The following is a 13,830-nucleotide window of genomic DNA, read 5'->3' as shown; positions in this document are numbered from 1 at the left end:
AAAAGGTCCCTTCAGGAGCATGGTTTCTAGCTCTCTTTAGCATAGTTAACCAAAGGTGGGACTGCCATCAAGGATACTATACTCTGTAGAACAGGACACAGAATGAGGATGCAGAAGCAGGAATTTGAAATCAGGCAAATTCCCATTTAGGGATCAAGAGATCTAGCACTGAGCACAATGCCTGGCATGTAATACGTACTCAAAAATGCTCACTGAACTGTGTCAGGAGACTTTGGATAAGTATTAGAGAAGCACTAAGAGGGTGGGGCAGTCCCAGCCTCGTCCTTTTTCTCCTAGTTAGCAACTCTCCAGATGAGTGGGGACATCACACAAGGGTGTGGAGCCCAGGAAAGGAGAAGGCTATTACCGATAGTAGTCCCAGAAGCCTCTAGAAACCATGGGGAAGGTTGGGGAGAGGGGTGGGGATAGACTAAGGATTCTTTAATCCTTAAATAAATGACAGTTTCTAAGAATTTCATACCTTCCACTTACTTCCAAAGAACTTGCTATAGGAAAGATTTGAGGAGATCTCCAGGAAAATTTTCCCAGAAGCTCAAGTATTGATTCTATCTAAAGGATTTGCCCCAGGAAAGAATGACAGCATCTGAAAGAGGGATTTTGTGAAATATGGCCACCCTCAGCTAGGAGGTACCTGCCCCAGGGATTCATGGGTGGCAATGGATCTTGAAGACAGAGCAATAAACTGAGATTGGGAGACCTTGGGGATTGAGAATAAAGAACCAAGAATAGAAATGTATTGGATACAGAAAATTACCCAAATGGCCATAAGAACAAATAGTAGGTCATGAGGTCAAGATCACCACAGGTCAGAACAAGGTGGGAACCAAGAGCATATTGTTTTTAGAGGTCAAAATAAGTCACTAGGTTCAAAGGCAAGTACTTAGCATGCAGAAAATCTAGAGAGACCGGGGAACCAAGTAAGCCCCTATGTCTAGAATCTAGGCAAGGCACTGGAGCTGGAGAGAGATGCCCTCATAAAAAGGGTAACTGAATACCCTTCAGGTATTCAGGGTCTCCTGGATGCTTAAGGAGCCAATCCCCAGAAGATGGGCATTCCAGAGTGAGAATTGTTTGTTTTGTGACTTGGATTCTTGGGCAGCCTGATGAAACTTTATACACTTCTCATAACAATGTTTTTAAGTGCATTATACAAAATACATTTTATTTTTAAATGCATAAAATAAATACATGGGATTACAAAGGAAACCAATTATATTGAAATACAGTTATCAAAATGTAAAAAAAAAAATTCGTGGACCCCCAGGTTAAACACTTTTGTCCTGAAGCCTATAGGTAAGAGAAGCCAAGCTATACTGGAAATTCATCAGGAGATTAATCTACAAAAAGTGACAGTATCCAATGGCAGAGCCAGACAGCAGGAACAAAAATGCAGTCTTGTTTCTAGATTCTTTCATGTTGTCTCTCAAAATTCAGAAAACTCCCTCTGGGACAAGGGTTGTTAGCCTGAGATTCATGAATTTTTTTTTTCTTTTTACATTTTGAAAACTGTATTTCAATCTAATTGATTTCCTTTGTAATCCCATGTATTTTATTTTATACATTTAGAAACATTATTCCAAGCAGGTCTCCATAGGCTTTACCACATTGGCAAAGGTTCTGCAACCACAACATACACAAAGTTAAGAAACTGCTCTGAGAGAAGCCTGCTAACAAGAGAAGACAGCAGACTGGGTACATCAGTGCTACTGGCCAGCAGCTTTGCAGAGGTTTGCACTGAAGCTTCTTCAGAACATTAAGGTAGCAAAGTCAGCTACAAATAATAGAGCTCAAAAAGAAAGCTGTAAATGGCCCACCCAGCAATGTGCCCAGCCTCATTTGATGATATGTTTGAGATTGTCCAACTCTTAGTGCACATTCCAATCCTGACTGGGCTACAGCATTAGAAGTCCATGACCCAGAGAATGACAGGATAGGAAAGGATGGGATGGAGCAGGATAGGATGAGAGAATCACTATTAATGGGGCAACTATTGTTTCCTGCCTGGGCACAATGCTGGGATTGCCAAAGATAATTTCCCAACTGTAGTTGACTTTCATAATAGTTATTGTTCTTCACAATAATAGAAATGTCTACTTCTGGACTCTTTCATTAGGGGAAATCTCATCATCATTTATACCCCTCCCTTAATTAGGGGCTAGTGATAGCAATAGTTAAAACTTTTATTAAACTACAGGAGATTTTTGGAGTGGTTGGGTAGGGAAAAGAAGTATATCCTGAAAGGTCAGATGACAGAAAGGATTAGAGCAAAGTTTTGTAGCTAGAACCATAGATAGATTTCAAGGAATATGTACATTTGGATAGGGGATGGGTGGGAAACCACATTTATTTTTTTACTAATCTCTAACTGAAATTTTACATTTTCTTCAATTATGAATTTATTTATTCTTAGATATGACTTAATAGGTAGGCTGGAGACCCCTCATCATGGCCTTGTCTTTCTTCTCCACCCAGATTCATAATTCTCTTGTGATAGTTGTCTATGCAAATTCTCTAGCTCTTAGCCCTCACCTATGGAGTTTTTTTTTTTTTTTCTGTTTTTTTTTTTTTTTTTTTTTATACCAAAACAAGCCAGATGACACATGAATTCAAAGCAAGAAGTATTTAATGAAGTAGAAGAGCTAGGTAATAACAGGGAAATGACCAAGGTATTAAATGTTTTCTGTGCCCATTTCCAAATGATTGTCACCAGTCTGCCTGTAGAAAGATGCTAGGGAAATACCCTAGAAGCTGTCTAGCTGACATCCTGGCAAGCCAACCAGACAGCATTGTAGAAACTGACGTTAACTTCTCTTGGTTTTGTAACAACATTGGGTAGGCTAATCTGTCCCAGTAGGCTCTGTGGATTGTACTAGTCTTGACATTATCTAGATACAGATCTTATTTTCCCTCATCTCTTTTCTTTTTTCACATCAGCCTCCTTTGGAAGATTCCCTAGTTTTTAAAAAATACTCTTAAAATGCTGAAAATGCAATTAATCATTTTATAGAGTCCCTGGAAGGGGCTTCTAATAGATATAGTACAAAGAGGATTTCCTCTGTAAGCTAGACTTTGCCCTCGGACACTGTGGATAGACTGGTCCCTGGAGAATAGACATTCTCCATAACGCCATATAAAAGAAATTTGAATTTTTTTAATAATAGCTTTTTATTTTCAAAATATGTGCAAAGATCGTTCACCTTTGCAAAATCTTGCGTTCCAAATTTTTCTCCCTTCCTTCCTCCTACCCTTTCCCTTAGACAGCAAGCAATCCAATATATGTTAAACATGTACAATTCCTCTATACAAAAAGAAATGTGAATCTCAGAAGCTTGAATGGAAGAGTTCAAATTTAGTTTCAGATGTTAAGTGACTGACCAAGTCACTTAACCTCTGCCTGCCTCAATTTTCCCATCTATAAAATGGGGATAATCATAGCACCAGGGATGTTGTAAAAATCAAATGAGATAATGGTAAAAGCATATAGTACAGTGGGGCATATAGTAGGTGCTTGATGAATACTTATGGTATCCTTCACAAGAAGGGTTTGTGAATTTGGGTGCTAAAAGGTAATGGAGAGGGAGGAGTCTGGAACACAAACCTTCTGTAACCTCAGAAGTCATCCATTCTGGAGTTATCTACTTGAGAGGTTTCATACTGGGAAGAATTAATAGGTTAGACCTCAAAAACATCGGTCTCCTGATCTATTCCCTGGATATATCCTCTTGGCTCTGCCTCCAGCCACTAACAATCTTTGTGTTGATCCCCTACTATCTACATCTCACCATCTCTTGCCTCCCTTCCAAATGTACATGTCCTGGATGGGAGAGGAACTATTCCATGATCTCTTTTCCCTTTCTTCAAAATGGAAGTGCACTGACATAGGGGCCTTCTAATAATTAAGCTCTATTTTATTATCTAACTCAATGGTGACTCTAATTGGAGTCCTTTCATTAAAGGAAGGGTGGGTATCCCTTAGCCAGACTTTACCTAACTTGATGAACCTCCATTCTCCTCCTCCTGCTCCACTTCTTTAGAATGATTCATATCCCATTTTATATTGATTCATAATCCCATTTTCTTTATTTGGGCCAAGAGCGCTGAGTTCAGGAATCCTACCATTCACTCTTACTTCTACCCTTATTTTTTTAGAACCTTTTCCCCCGCTTCATTAGCACCCACCTAATCCTAATGATGAAAATATATTATAGTGAGAAAAGAATTGAATTGATCATTAATTTCCTGTGTAACCCTCTCTCTGGGCCTCAGTTTCTTTATGTAAAATGTGAATAAAGTTAGGCTAGGAGGTCCTTTCCAGATCTGATATCCTGCAATTAGACTTTTGAAATCTCTCTTTAATTCAACCGTCTATAGACCCATTTCTGCCTCAAAAGCCCCACACCAAGAGTCAGGTGTCCCAAATAGTGCTCCAGCTTCAGCTTATAGATGGCTATTGAAATTGTCTGGTCTAGGCATTGGTCTACGCCTGATGATATGACAGTCATAAGAATAGTACATAATAAATATTAAATAAATGAATGGGAGACCCATGGTACTGAGCTATTGAAATCTCCAGGAGGAAAGAATCCAAGAAATCTTAGAACTACTTTTAAGTGGTCAAGATTTGCCAAGTAAGTCAGATGGAGCTCTGTTGAGCCCCTACTGCAATCCCTTCTCTGCTTTGTACCTCTCTTTATCCCAGAAGCTCAGAAAGGCAGAGCTGGGGTTCAGAGGGGATGGGGAGAGCAGCTAATCCATTGGTTTCTATAAAGCTCACTAGTGGGGAAAATAGGGAGACAGTACTCTTTCCAAGGGAATGCAGAGTCCTTTCTAGGGAGAGAGTCGATCCTACTTTTATACTTCAGTCTGGCTTGAGTCAGCCTACCATGTTGGTAAATGTTGAAGATTATTTCACCTTCTCTGTGAGTGGGGAGTGTCCTTGATTCTCTCCAAAGAGAACATGTTAATTATACCGTCTCTGGGTGGGGTCATTCCCTCGGGTCGATCCTATCACTGCAATTAACCAAATCCCATAGTCTGGAAGATTAGTCTTCCTTCGGATTGGTCAGATAGGTTATCATCCATCTTTTCTACCAAGTTATACCAGCCTGGCCCGAGTTGTCCAGTGATCCCTTGGTGTCTCCTAAAAAATGTCAGTGTCTGGAGTAAGGTTACTATCAAAGATGGGGTCTGGCTGGCTGGCTTGGGGTAAGGGAGTAGGAGGAAACAGAGTCCCTGCTTTGGGTGAATGATGAGGTACAGGTCCTATCTATTAAAATGTGTAAATATAAATATATATGTATTTGTGTGTGTAAATATGTAAAATGTATATCTATACACATCCCTGTTTTAAGTCCTGTTCTCCATCATGTCTTGGGATGATTCAGAGTTCTGTCCATCCCTGAACTCCCAGGCCTTAAACATTAACCTTTGGGAGCCTGAGATCAGTCTTAACTTTGGCTCCAGGGACTAGACAGAGGTATTCAGCAGACAGGTGTGAGGGGGTTGCTTTAAGTCTCCCCAAGCCCAAGCCCAGGGGTAGATGATTAATTCAATGATCCCAAGTGGGATGGTAGTGGGGGGTGTTGCCTGAGCCTCAGAGATTTTTTCTGATAGCTGAGAATGGGAAGGGACAGCCTTCCAGTGGTTCTCTTAGGAGAACCACTACATTGGATGACAACACTAAGAGATTCAGATCCTTCAGGAAATTCCCTGAGCTAAGGTCACTCTCAGGAGCTTTAGATTAGCCTGTGGGTCAAAAAGAAATCAGATTTGAGAGACTCATAGGTAGAAAAGGAATTTAAGCTGGGAAGGAATTGTCATTAAGACTCTAGACTGAAGGAACCAAGACTTATCTGGAGAGGACTGTGACTTTTTGGATTCTTCTATGTACCTGTAACTAGCTGATAAAGAGAATTTGTGTCCTGGAATTCTGCCACTAGAGCAAAACTTCCTTGAAACTGCTGCCTGAGTGTGGGGCTCACATTCTAGAAAGGCTTTAGGCTAAAGGCTGCAGAAGATGGAGAACTTTCTCCCTGACTCATCCCTTGAGTATGAACAGCAGAAGTGGTCAAGGGAACTTTAGCACTCACACAGGAATTAAGGGATTCAACCCACCAACCCAAGATCATTTGCCTCCCACGAGGAGGGAGAAGTATCCAGAAGAAGCTTCTTAGTTCTTGGCTCCCTTTTTTCTGATCCCTTTTCTTTCTCCTTCTAGGCACCCAGAGCTAAGTTTGCCAAAGCCCAGTTTGACTTCGCTGCCCAGAACTCCTCCCAGCTCAGCTTCTCCCAGGGTGACATCATTGAGGTGCTGGAACATTCAGACCCCAACTGGTGGAGAGGCCAGCTCTGCGGTCGAGTGGGTTTCTTCCCTCGGAACTACGTCCATCTCATGCACATGTGAACTGTTACTGGGCCCTCCATCTTTCAGAGGTGCTTTGAGTGACCAGAGCCCCCAAGACTTTTCTGGATGAGCAAGCACTCACAATGGGGAGGAGCCAGTGGGGTCCCTACTATTCTGATAGCAAGAATACAGAACAGGTTTCCTGCTGTATTCAGGGGGGCCTGAATCAGGTTGGACCTAAGGAGGCTATTTTCTGGACCAATTCAATCCAGCAAATATTAATTAAATGCTATGTGCAAAGCACAGTGGTTGCAAAGACAAAAACAGTCCTTTCCCTCAAAGAACTTACATTCTATTAAAAAGATAAAACCTTTACTGACATGACATGATGTCATGTCAAATCAAGAAGCATTTATTAAGCATGGTATCTGGCATATATTATGTTAAAGGCTGGACATACAAGAAAAAAGGCAAAAAATAATCCCTATTCTCACGGATCTCATAGTCTAACTGGGAAATGCAACATGTGATTAACCATGTACATGATAAACTGGGATATTTTCAGAGGGAAGGCACTAGCATTAAGCAGAATCAGGAATGTCTTCTTGGAGAAGGTAGGATTTTAGAAATGACTTGAAGCAAGCCAGGGAAACTAGAAGGTAGAAGTGCAAGGAGAGAATTCCAGGTAATACAAAATTTATATAAAGTCACTTAAAAGGCAGAGTGCTCCTAACTATAAGCATGAACAAAGTGTGGACTAGGTGTGGCGCATTTCCATTAAATGATTTCTTGAGAAATAATTGATTCTTATTTAGTAAAGCATTATTGCTTTTATTTCCCATTATGTAAGATAGATATGGAATTTATCTATATTCCTACATAAATGTTTCTAACTGCAAAGATGCTTAGACCAGGTCCTACTCATGTCTATGTGTGTAAAAGATATGTTCGTGAGTAATAGGGGTCCCACATATGAGAGGGAGCTTCAGATAAAATAATAATGATGCTAGTCTCAGGATAATAATGCATGCATACACACATGCATATATACACAAAATATACTACATGAATGCACATGTATGTATACTCATGTGAATATGTTTATGTGTATATATATATCTTTAGGTAGGAATGTATTTTCCTGTATATTTAATCTCCTCTCTTACTTGACCAGAGTAAGCTAGGTAAGAGTATCAGACCTGGAGTCAAAGAGACTTGAGTTCAAATCCTCCTTCAGAAACTTTACTAGCTGTGTGATCCTAGGTAAAGCACTTAAACTCTCTCTGCCTCATTTTCCCCATAAAAATGGGGATAATAATAGCACCTATCTCACAGGATTGTTGTGAAGATTAAATGATGATATATGTACCATATTTTGTAAACCTTAAAGCATTATAAAAATTCTAGCTATACTATCCCCTCCCAAACTCTCCTCCTTAACAACCTTAGTAGTTTTTAGGTCCTGCAAAATGGTTGTAATCAATCAAATCATTCTCAATATTATTAATCACTCCAAGAGGATGTTCATGAACCAAAGAGACACAACCAGATTCCTCCAAATATAACAAAACTGCAAATAATAATCATTTCCCTTTATATTTTTTGAATTAACTATACTCTCCTGATCAATCCTCTAAAGATAAATTAGAGGATGGACAAGAGAAGAGAGAAATATTTCTATAGTGACAACTACAATAGTCCAGGCCAATAGTGCTAAACTTATATAGAAAAAGTAGCCTTTTATCCATATTTAAAGATCCCTGCAGAATACATATTGATTTAATTTTAAAATATAATATCCAGGTTATTGTATTTTTATTTATTTTGGTAAATATTTTCCAATTACATTTTAATCTGATTTGGGCCAGACTTGTGAGTATTGTAGCTTCATGCAGCTCTGTGTTTGACAGCTAGTCATGATAATGAGGGACTACACTAGCTGATGGTGATGGGAATGGGGGAGGCAAGTGGGAGAACAGAGAGAATCAAAGACTTAGTAACTAATGGAATGTGAGAGATAAAAAGTGAAGTCAGAAGGAAAGCAGGTTTGGGAGAAAGATAATGAACTACACTTTAGAGCAGACTTTCATATTGGCATCTAGCCCCCTCTGTGGATTATGGATCTAAGTCTCTCTTCTTCCAGCTCCCCAAACTCTTCCTACTCAAACCTCTGAAGAACTTCTTCCCTCCTTCTCAGGTATATTCAGATAAAATCCCAGGATGCCAGTGACTCTGCAAGATCCTCTTGCTTTAAATCTCTTCAGAGACTATGGACTACATGCTGTCATTGGGATGGGTAGTGCTTGAAAAGGGATGCTAATTTTTTCTTATCACCTTTCCTAGTTCATTTTTTTGTCAGATTAAGACACATAGTATATAGTTTGAATGAGGATCACAAGGTTCTACTCTGAGAAGTCAGACTTGAGTTTATCTCAGCTGTGCTCCTGAATCACTGTGTGACTTTGAGCAAGTCATTAATGCTTTTCTTTTTCCTTTCCATACTTCTGCCAAAGTAGAAGGTATTTCATCTTCTGTCAAGATGTACTCCAATGTGGCTTGGATTCATTCGATCATTCACTCATTTTTTCATTTAACGTAGATAACCCTGGGACTAAGTATTTATTTGCCTGTTTTGGGAAGCCTGACACCTCCCTTTGAAAGGTTATTATAAGTAAGGAATATCCCTTTTGGGGGTGATGCCAAAAGGCATAAAGAGCTAATAGATATAAGTTACAAGAAGGTCATTTCAGTTCAATGAAAGGAAAAATTTTCTAATATTCAAAATTGTTATCATAGACTATTTTGAGAAATAGTGAATATCTAGTCAATGGAAGTATTTAGGGGGCAGCTAGGTGGCACAGTGGATAGAGCACCAGCCCTGAATTCAGGAGGACCCGAGTTCAAATCTGGTCTCAGACACTTATCACTTCCTAGCTGTGTGACCCTGGGCAAGTCACTTAACTCCAGCCTCAGGGGGGAAAAAAAAAAGAGTGGAAGTATTTAAAAAGCAGTAGCTAAGTGGTCAAAGAATGTAAACAAAAAAAAAGTTTTCAAAATAATTGCAAACTATATATGACCACATGAAAATATGTTCCGCAAATCCACATAGTAAGAGCATAGCAAATTAGCAACAATTCTGGAGTTTCTTTCCGTACTATGCAAATTGGCCATTAAAAAAAAAAAAAAAAAAAAAAAAAAAAAAAAGGGAAATGTCCAAGTTGGAGGGACGGTAGGAAAATAGGCATACTGTGGTATTCTATTAATAGAGCTGTGAGGTGGTCTGACTTTTCTAGATGCCAATTTGGAATTATGCAAGAAAAATGACTAAACTGTTCAGACATTTGACCCAATGATCCCACCAAGGGAGTCAATGACAGAAACAACATATAATATGCTTCACAATATTATGATAGCAAAAACCTGAAACAAAGTGGATATCCATTTGTTAGAAAATAATGGAAGAAACTATGTTATAGGAATGTAAAGGAATACTATTTGTTCAGTAAGAAATGACATATATGAGGAATTCAGGGGAACATCACAAGATTTGTATGAATTGATATAGAACAAAATAAACAGAACCAGGAAAACAATACATACAATGTACAGCAATGTAAAAGTTGACTAGAACGAAATTGAACTCTAGTAATGGAAAAACCAGTAAAGATTCCAGAGAACAGATAATAAAACATGCTTTTTCCCTCCTAACGGAGGGGTGGAGGACTACTATGACAGAGTATTATATACATTGTTAGAAAAAGTCACTGTTATTGGATGTTTTTGCTAAATTGTTTTTCTTTGTCACAAGGAAGGATTTGGCTAGAGTTGGGCTTGAAATAACTGTGTTTTAAAATAAGAAGGAATAAATAAAATGTTTTTTTTAAATAAAGTGAACACAATGATCATCTATGAAAGACATGGTTTTTCTCAGCGGTTTAACGATCCAAGACAATCCCAATACACTTTGTATGGAAAATGCCATCTTCAGCCAGAGAGAGAACTAGACACTGAATGTAAATCAACACATGTTATATTCACTTCTTTCTTCCTTTTTCTTCATTTTTTTCTTTCATGGCTTTTCCCTTTTGCTCTTTTCTCTCCCAACATAATTCATAAAGAAAAGCATATTTTAAAATGAATGCACGTATATAACCAGAAAAATATTAAAAGAATAAAGTGAAGGCTGGGTAAACATTTGCTAGAATTGGTGCAGAGAAGTTTGGTACATTGCTTGTTATAAGGGGAATTAAAGCTGCTTGGGCTTTCTTTGGGTTCAGTAGAGTGGAACCCATGAGGGATTTTCTTCTAACTCTGAAATTCTTTCATTCCCTGACATCAAAGGGACAGAGAGCCAGAAGGGATCTGTCTCACCCTATGCAACCAGGGACTCCAACATACATTATTGCCTTTTTACTTGGCTCGGTGTTTCTAGGCTCTCATTCTCAGTGAAAATGATTTGATCACTATCTGCTAGATGGAGTCCTCTAGTTCAATTCAATTCAACAAGCATTGATTAAGTACCTAATATGTGTCAGATATTATGCTATTATTGAAAAAAAAATTAAATAGTTCATTCCCTTAAGAAGCTTACATCTTCTGGGGATGAGGAGGGAGATATGGAGCAAAAATAGAAAAGTAAATATGAAAAATATAAGCAAATTAGCTCCTCTGTCCTTATTGTGCAGCCACACTGAAGGATTGTTGTTACTGTTGTTTGTCCTTTGTTCTTGAAGAGGACCAAGATATCAGAGATATGATGCTGTGACATACAAGTGCTTTAAATGAGGGAGGGCTGTGCTAGGTCACCTACCCCACTTTCCCCTCCACAGATATAGATCTGAATGATTGGAGATGGCCTTGGATGCAATGGGGATGGGAGGAAAACTTGAGAAATGGGAAATGGGAGTGGGAGAAAGATGGTATTTATTAGAAGAGATATGGGTACAGCCTTAAATTTTCCAAACCCAGGATTAGGACACATGCTCTGATAAAGGATATTCCTTTTCCCCTGCCATTGCCTTATTATTTAACAAGTTTCTTTAAATCAGCACTGTCCAGGAAAAACCAGGATGTACATTATTGGGGGAAGGTATGGGCACTCAAATGACTATACATTGAAAAATGAATCAATAAACATTTATTAAGTATGTCCTATGTGCCAGGCATTGTGCTAAACAATGGGGATAATAAAAATAGGCAAAACAAAAACAGTTCTTGGGAATTAAGGGATTTAGGAATTAGGAATTTAGTAAAGTAGGAAATAACTGGCTGTGAAGTCAGAGGAACTGGGTTCAAATCCTGTGGATCCCATCTGTGAGATCTTAGGCAAACTACTTGCTTTCTGTAGGCCTTAGTTTCTTTATTTGTAAAATAAAGGATTTGGGCTAGATGGCTTCAGCCATCTAATTTTAAAACTTCAATCCTTTTTTTCTTCTCCTAAGGACTCAGAGAAGTTGATATTTTTTCTTGTTTCTGTAGACCTATTGCTTTTCTTAAAGCATTCTTTGAAATATATTAATTACTTATATAATAAAATAATGCATTATACATAATAATAAAGCAATGTATTATAATTTGTATATAATTTATTATATAATAATTATAATGATTAATTATATATTATCATTACTAATATGGGCAAACTAGGTGGGATAATAAATAGAGCATTGGCTCTGGAGTCAGAAAGAACTCGTTTAAATCTGGTTTCAGACACTTCCTAGCAAGTCACTAAACGTCTGTTTGTTTCAGTTTCCTCATCTATAAAATGGGGATGATATGAGCACTTCCCTTCTAGGGTTGTTTTGAGGATTAAATGAGCTAATATTTGTAAAGTGCTTAGCATAGTATCTGGCACATATTAATTTATATCATGTTACAAATGTTAGCTATTATTATCTCTTGTTTTTATATCATCTGCATTTCCAAAAGCATGTTCCTACCGAGTGAACCATCCCTGAAACAAAGATTAAAAAAAAAAGTGACTGCATGTGCACAATTCCACACCCAAGCCCCTCCCTCACGTGGGCAAAGAGTGAGGGAGCTATATTTTCTCTCTCTTCTTTAGTGCCAAACTTGGTCATTATCATTACTCAACACTTAGGTTTTATTGTTGTTGTTGCTTTTCATTTGCATTCTTGTGTATCTTGCTTTGCTGGTTCTGCTTATTTGAATGAATGAATAAAAAAATAAATAAATATGGTTTACTATGAATGTGAATGAATGAATGAAAAAGTAGTGTTTGCTAAGTGCCACTTCCTTCTGCCTCAGTTTTCCCATGCTTCTCTGATTTTCACATATCTGTGGTTTCTTTTGGCAAAGTTATATTCCATTATCTCCATATATCACAACTGTTTAGCCATTTCCCATTCAATAGGCATCTGCTGTGTTTACAATTTTTTGCTATCTCCTCCCCTAAATGTTACTATGACTATTCTGGAAGTAATTAGGGACTCTCTGAAAGTAATCTTAATATTGACTTGGGAGCCCATGGTTGAGCTCTGCACTGATCAAATCCTTGCTAAGATAGAAGAGACCCTATGATGCAGCTGGGGAATCCATGTATCTATACATCAATGACACTGTATTGAGGTCTCCAGTGTGGCCTATGCTTGGACCTTTGGAATAAATGAGAAAAAAAATGATGTCTAGACTCCATCAAGAATTCAAGTGGAGTGCCACAAAAATAAAGTCAGATTTAAATAATTGGAAAGACATTCAGTGTTCTTGGATAGGCCGAGCGAATATAATAAAGATGACAATACTCCCCAAACTAATCTATTTATTTAGTGCTATACCAATCAGACTCCCAAGAAACTATTTTAATGACCTAGAAAAAATAACAACAAAATTCATATGGAAGAATAAAAGGTCGAGAATTGCAAGGGAACTAATGAAAAAAAAGTCAGAGGAAGGTGGTCTAAGTGTACCTGATTTAAAGCTATATTATAAAGCAGCAGTCACCAAAACCATTTGGTATTGGCTAAGAAATAGACTAGTTGATCAGTGGCATAGGTTAGGTTCACAGGACAAGATAGTGAATAAAAATAGCAATCTAATCTTTGACAAACCCAAAGATCCCAAATTTTGGGATAAGAATTCATTATTTGACAAAAACTGCTGGGAAAACTGGAAATTAGTATGGCAGAAACTAGGCATGGACCCACATTTAACACCACATACTAAGATTAGATCAAAATGGGTCCAAGATTTAGGCATAAAGAACGAAATCATAAATAAATTGGAGGAACATGGGATGGTTTACCTCTCAGACTTGTGGAGGAGGAAGGAGTTTGTGTCCAGGGGAGAACTAGAGACCATTATTGATCACAAAATAGAACATTTTGATTACACCAAATTAAAAAGTTTCTGCACAAACAAAACTAATGCAAACAAGATTAGAAGGGAAGTAACAAATTGGGAAAAAATTTTACAGTTAAGGGTTCTGATAAAGGCCTCATCTCCAAAAG

The 13,830-nt window shown here is 38.1% G+C and overlaps 1 protein-coding gene across 1 annotated transcript in view; it reads left to right on the top strand.

Annotated features, from left to right (window-relative positions):
* The window catches only part of GRAP (GRB2 related adaptor protein), a 70,250-nt gene extending 58,490 nt beyond the window's left edge, over positions 1–11,760 (top strand). The window contains exon 6 of the mRNA XM_074281711.1: positions 6,239–11,760. Coding sequence (XP_074137812.1) covers positions 6,239–6,424 — 186 coding nt within the window. The 3' untranslated portion in view covers positions 6,425–11,760. The remainder of the gene's footprint in view (positions 1–6,238) is intronic.
* Positions 11,761–13,830: the final 2,070 nt, after the last annotated feature.

This window comes from Sminthopsis crassicaudata, chromosome 1 (assembly GCF_048593235.1).
Source record: "Sminthopsis crassicaudata isolate SCR6 chromosome 1, ASM4859323v1, whole genome shotgun sequence".
Lineage (NCBI taxonomy): Eukaryota > Metazoa > Chordata > Mammalia > Dasyuromorphia > Dasyuridae > Sminthopsis > Sminthopsis crassicaudata.
Note: the sequence above shows the minus strand (reverse complement) of the source record. Positions and strands in the feature narration are given on the sequence as shown.